General features: G+C 39.6%; 1 protein-coding gene across 3 annotated transcripts in view; it reads right to left on the bottom strand.

The window, feature by feature from the left end:
• The window catches only part of pign (phosphatidylinositol glycan anchor biosynthesis, class N), a 111,794-nt gene that overhangs the window by 96,544 nt on the left and 8,490 nt on the right, over positions 1–6,760 (bottom strand). For 2 of the 3 annotated variants that reach the window (XM_043719611.1, XM_043719612.1), the window contains 3 exons: positions 4,229–4,327; positions 2,197–2,303; positions 1,019–1,143 (listed from right to left, as the gene is read on the bottom strand). In XM_043719611.1, coding sequence (XP_043575546.1) covers positions 1,019–1,143; positions 2,197–2,303; positions 4,229–4,327 — 331 coding nt within the window. Of the gene's footprint in view, positions 1–1,018; positions 1,144–2,196; positions 2,345–4,228; positions 4,328–6,760 lie in introns of all 3 variants that reach the window. The other variant, XM_043719613.1, reaches the window with a different exon arrangement.

Here is a 6,760-nt window from a genome sequence, read left to right as displayed (position 1 = left end):
GGGCAGTGGAGGCCCACTTTCTGGATTCATTTAAGAAAGAGTTGGATAGACCTCTCAAAGATAGTGGAATCAGGGGTTATGGAGATAAGGCAGGAACAGGATACTGATTAGGAATGATCAGCCATGATTATATTGAATGGCGGTGCAGGCTCGAAGGGCTGAATGGCCTACTCCTGCACCTATTGTCTAAATCCTTTAATGATTCTGAAGGCTTCCATCATGTCAGCTCTCAGTGACTTCTAGAGAAGAAGCCACATTTCACTGCACTATTTCATCAGTTTAGATCTGGACTACTGATTGCGCCAGTGTGTTTGGCATTTCAGGACAACCTGTTGTTTCACCAATTCGGCTAACCAGGCACAAGGACATAACACCTTATCCGAATAGAGTAATTAAAGAAGTCAATGGAGTCTAATTAAAACACTCAGTAACCATGGCTCAGCTGCTTAATCCAGGTATCATCTAGATCATGATCACTAGACTTTCATCAAGGCACGTAGGTCTTTCCTAAAGGTAGGCCAAAATTATCAAAGCTCCTGGTCAGTATTTTCTACTGCCTTCTTGATCATACACCCTTCTCCTCACAGCCAATATCAGCTACTAAATTTTAATACATTCCCAAGTCTTTCACATTTTCATATGGAATGAAAGGGGAAAGAATTCAATCTTTTTACTCCCAATTCATTCCATATTTATCGTGCTATGATGTTCACAATACCTCACCCCCATTTTGTTAGCAACCTTCCAGGTGGAACCATACTAAATGCCTTCTTAAATCAATCAGGTAAGATTTCCAAATATTAGTTTTTAATGGATTCTAGCAGTTTTCCAACTGATGATTTAAAACTCACCAGTATACAGTCCTTAACATGTCTGTTAATTGGTTTTGAACAGTAATTTTACACTTTCTGCCTTTCAACCAGGGAACATGAAGCCAGCAAACCTTGGGAGATGAAAAAGGTACAACTCAAAGTGCAGGAAAATGCTATAAAAATTAAGAAGTACAAGAGAGAATCACCTTGACATTGGCCTGTGAGCATGTCCGTTGGTATCCAGCCCAAGCAAATGAAGGAAATAAATAACTTGATCTTGTCTCATTTTCTTTGACAGCAGTTCATTTTGTTTTGCAAATTCAAAAAACTCCTGTTGGAAAACAAAAGAAAAGACATGAGGACATTGGGAAACAAAGATCAATTTGCACAGGCAGCTACAGTAATGCTCCTTCTATTACGGTCCCACATCATGCCTCATCCTTCCATGTCTGATAACTTCTAAACAACACCCTCCACTCTTCAATTTCATGAATTCACACAGCTCAAGTATGAGTGACAAGTACTGTCAAATCAGGCACAGTACTGTGTTTCCAAGAATTAAGATCTCAAATCCATTTCATGCAGGATTCTAACAATGCGTAACCAGGAAGGTTTCATCTTATCTGTCCAGACAAGCTTCTGGCTCACACCCCAGAAGTGAAAGGATCATGTCTTAATGCACTACACCAATCATTCCAACCTCCACTTCCAGAGATCTACTTTCAGCACAGCCAAAGGCATTTCTTATTATGCATTACCATTCCCTTAAGTCAGTCAGTATTATTCTTGTCTGCAAAACTTTTTCCATCTGTATTTCAAAATCAGATCTGAGATTTTTTCAGGTCAGATTTTAAACAGCTACTGAAAATTATGGAAGTGTCTTTATGAACATACGACCAAGAAACAAGAGTGGGCCACTCAGCATTCGATCATGCTCAGCCATTTAATAAGTTTTTAGTGGATCTGATGTTAACTTATACTCTACATTCCTGCACATCTCAAATAATCTTTCAACCTCTTGATAATTAAGAATTTACAGCACAAGCAACATAACTACAACAGCATCTTTCATTAACTTGTATTTGTGTAGCATCTTGAATGTTGTCAACCATCCCAGAGCATTTCACAAATGTAATCTGATACTGATCTGTATGACGAGATATTAAGGAAGATGACTAGAGAAGTGAAGAACTTTACGGAGAGAGTTCCAAAGCTTAATGCCTAACAATTAATGATGGAGTCGTGAAAACTGGGCATAGGCAAGAGGTCAGAATTAGAGGAGCATCAAATTAAAATGGGGACAGTAAGTATCTTCTGAAAGAAAGTTAGCATTTTCCAATTACTATTGGTAAACATGCGAACAGGTGAAGCACATTCCTGATACCTTTACTTCATCGAAAACCCAGGTGTCCAGCTTCGATGCATCCTGAGCAGCAAAGTCCTCCTTCTCAGCTGGATACATTTGTGTGAAGACATGGTCACTGCTGGCACCTGCAGCATACAAGCATTTTGATAACTTAAACCAGGATGACCTAATAATGGAAAATAGAGACTTTGTACACAGGAGTTTGTACACCCTGATCAAACAGACATGTGAATTCGAACAGGAATAGACCATTCGATACCTGGAACCTGCTCCACGTTTCAATAAGAAAGGCTGCACAGAGCTATGGACTCATTTAACAAAAAGTCTGACAGGTAGTTCAATTAAAGTTTGAACTGAATAATGAACCTTGTTGTTTTGAACCTTAGTAAAGCAGTATATATGGTTTTCTACATTTCAACTTATATGCATTCTTAGATTTTATAACTGTAGAAAATAATTCCTATAAGGCAACACACATATCCAACATCCCTCTGCAAAGTTGAGGGAAAAGGTTCTCAAAAATGATGCGTTGCTTTCTATTTTACAAACCTGGTCCAGAAATACATATACATCAAATCTATAGTTTCACATAGTGCGATGATGTATCAGGTCATAAAAAATTGGAACAGGAGTCAGCCATTCAAAAGTTGACACAAGCAAATTGAATCAAATGACTTCCTGCTGTGCTGCATCATTTTAGAATTCTATGTTGCAGCAGTGCATTGTAAATGTCTGTGATAGACAATGACAGCACTCTTAATGAACAACTGCTTGAAGTCATGGACCCATTTGCTCAAAAACACCTCAAAAACTCATATCCAATAATATTTATTATCTTAGTGAGTTTTGAGAAGATTTGTAGCTCAGGTTGAGGTTCTGGATATAGGTTTGCTCGCGGAGTTGGAAGGTTCATTTTCAGATGTTTCGTCACCATACTAGGTAACATCATCAGTGAGCCTCAGGATGAAGCACTGGTGACTTGGCCCACTTTCAATTTACGTGTTTAGGTTTCCTTAAATTGGTGATGTCATTTCCTGTGGTGATGCTATTTCCTGTTCTTTTTCCTCAGGGAATGGTAAATGGGATCTAAGTCATGTGTTTGTTGATAGAATTGCGGTTGGAATGCCCATGCTGCTAGGAATTCTCGTGCGGCATTCCAACCGGAACTCTATCAACAAACACATTGAATTGGACCCCATTTACCACCCCCTGGGCAATAGAACAGGAAACGATATCACCACAGGAAATGACAACACCAACCCAAGGAAACCTAAATACATAAATAGAAAGTGGGCCATGCCACCAGTGCTTCATCTGGAGGCTCGCTGATGATGTTACTTAGTATGGTGACAAAACATCTGAAAATGAACATTCCAGCTCAGCTAGCAAACCTACATCCATATTTATTATCTCTCCACCATAATGGCAGATCCAGAACTTGAGCCATGACATTATGGAACATTTACTTTTAGTAAAAAAAACAATCTTAATATCAGAGGCAGTTTGATGGTAATTCCACTCCCTCCCCCATTCCTCAAAACAGGAAGGTATACACATAATTGCGGATCATGTGAGGTCTACTTACGTCTCTTGCTTGTTTTCTTGAATTTTGTAACCGTTCAAAAGTATTTTTTAAAAATGCTGAGTTTTTATAGCATACTGCAGTGAATACACTGGAGTAGAAATTTGATTCCTTTCTTAGTTTTGTTTCTTTTTTTAAAAAAACTATCTTCCCATTTTCAAATCTCTCCATGATCTCACCTCTCCCTACCTGTATAAGCTCCTCCAGCCCAGCAACCCTCCACGATGTTAATGCTGCTCCATTTCCTTCCTCTTGCAACTTCCTATTTTCACTGATCTTTTTAGTGGTTGCCATACCTTCAGTTGCTTGAGCCTGAATCTCTGTAATACCTCCATAAATTTTTCTACTCCCTGCCTCAAATCTCGTCTGGACATTCCTTACACCCTAGCTCTTCACCAAAGCTTGTATTTTTAAAAATGTTATTTTTGATACGGCTTATGTTGCAGCAACAAGACCAGTGTGCCTTACCTTTCGCAAACATTGGCAAAATGTCAGGACTTCCCCAGCACCAGGTGTATTTGCTTTCATTAAAAACAGAATCAAATTCCACTGGGTTTTCTTTCCAACCTGCAAAATTATAAGAATAAAAGCAAGTAATTGCATCTACTTAATTAATAAATTACACCAACTTCTGAAATTCTGCCAACTTCTCACATTACATCAAGAGCTCGCTGGGTGGTGCCTAAGTCCAACCATACCTTCAAATACTTTTACAATTATCTTCCCTTCAACATAACATCACATGATGAAGGAGCAGAAAATAGGCCATTGAACCGAACAAGTATGTCTGCCATTCAATGAATGCATGGCTGATGTGATAATCCTCAATTTATGGTTTGATGTGTTTTCCTCATAACCCTCGATTCCTTTACAGATGAAAAACTCCCTTTCTCAAATTGAATATAGTTAATGACGCAGCCTTTACAACCCCCTGCAGTAAACATTTCCACAGACTGACCAACCTCAGAGAAGAAATTCCTCCAATTTTGTCTTAAATGGGTGACCTCTTACTCTGGTCCTTGACTCTCTCACAAAGGAAGATAACCACCCCACATCTACCCTGTCAAACCCCTCTAAAGAGAGAAATGGAAATGTTTGCAGATGAATGCAGTATCCTGTATCACTCACAACTCCAGATACTCAAACAGCTGGTGTCTATAAGACCTGGAGAACCTTTCTGAGCTTGGACTGCTGAATGACATGTAACATTTGTGTTTGAAAAAAGAAGCATCAGGTAATAATCATCTCTGAAAAAAAAATCTTTACCATATCTCCATGATATTCAATATTTTTACCATCATTCAATCCTGTTATCAACATCTTAATGAGTTACCATTGACTAACTACATAAATACTGTGACAATAGGAACAGACTGAGAACTTAGCAGTGAGTAACTCACCCTCTGAGCTTTAAAGCCCATCCACCATCTATAAGGAACAAGACAGCAGCATGATGAATTACACTCCACTTTCCTGGATGGCTATAACTCCAACTTCATTTAAGAAAGGTGATACTATCATGACAAAGCAGCCCCTGGATAGTACCCCACCTATCATGTTCAAATTACACATCTTTCATCAGTACACGTGCCGTCAATATGTGACATCTACAAAATGCGTTGTAGCAATTCATCAAGGTTCTTTCGGCAGCACCTTTCAAACCTTCAACCACTACCAACTAGAGGAGAAAGCAGCAGATGAAAGGAAACACCACCACCTTCAAGTTCCAGAACTTGACTGCTGTTCCTTAACTGTGGCATCAGAATCCTGGAACTCCCTCCCTCGTGTAGCCCCACTGCAAGGATGGCAGCACTTATATGTCCACATCCTGAGTTTTTTGCTTCCTTGGTTACAAGGATAGTTCATCTGTCCATATCACTAACAAGGAGCCTCGTTCACTGGTAGTGCACACAGGAATTCAGGCATGAACTATTCATGATTTTCTAACTGCTATTGGTCAAAACATTGTGACTTGTACATTGCTGTGCTACTGAAGTGTCCCCGTAGTGAGTGAGGTTCCCTGCTCATCCAGCCATATAGTCATACAGCATGAAAGCAGACCCTTCCATCCAACCAGTCCATACCGATCATAATTGCAAACTGAATTAAACCCACCTGTCTGCTCCTGGCCCATATCCCTCCAAAACTCTCCTATTGATGTACTTTCCAAATGTCTTTTAAACATTGTAATTATATCCACATCCACCATTTCCTCAGGAAGTTCATTCCACACACAAACAACCCTTTATATAAAAAATTTGCCCCTCATCTTTTTTAAACATGTGTCTTAAAGATTGCACACTCTACAGATAAGCTGCTGAGGATTTTTGCAACAATATGCATTCTGTAAGGCTAATTTTTATTGTTTTATTCACTCATGAGACCTCTAGTTACCTCTGAGAATGTGGTGGTGAGCTATCCTCTTAAAGTGCTGCAGTCTTTGTGCTTAAGGCTGAGCCAAAATGTCCTTAGGAATTCCAGGATTTTGACCCAACAGCAGTGAAGGAATGGTGATATATTTCCAAGTTGGGATGGTCAATGGATTGAAGGGGAACCTGCAGGTGATGGTATTCCTATGTATCTGCTGTCCTTGTCTTTCCAGAGAGAAATGGTTATGGGTTTGGATGACTCCGTCTAAGGATCGTTGGTGAATTTCTGCAGTGCATGTTGTAGCTGGCACACACTGCTGCTGAATGTCAGTGATGGAAGGAATGGATTTTGTGGATGTGGTGCCAATCAAGCTGACTGATTTGTCCTGCATGATTGTGAATGTTGTTGGAGCTGCACCCATCCAAGCAATTGGAGAGTATTCCATCATAATTCTGGCTTGTGTCTTGTTAGATGGTGGACAGGCTTTGGGGAAGTCAAGAGGTGAAGTACTCACCGTTTCCAACAGAAACTGATATCATTTATCTGATGTGTTGTACTGTCATATTTTTAAAAAAGCAATAACTTCCACAGCTGCACACATCTCTGGAAAAGCAAGCATTTGCACATTTA

The sequence above is a fragment of the Chiloscyllium plagiosum genome, chromosome 29, assembly GCF_004010195.1.
Source record: "Chiloscyllium plagiosum isolate BGI_BamShark_2017 chromosome 29, ASM401019v2, whole genome shotgun sequence".
Lineage (NCBI taxonomy): Eukaryota > Metazoa > Chordata > Chondrichthyes > Orectolobiformes > Hemiscylliidae > Chiloscyllium > Chiloscyllium plagiosum.
This window is presented reverse-complemented; position numbering and strand designations above follow the sequence as displayed.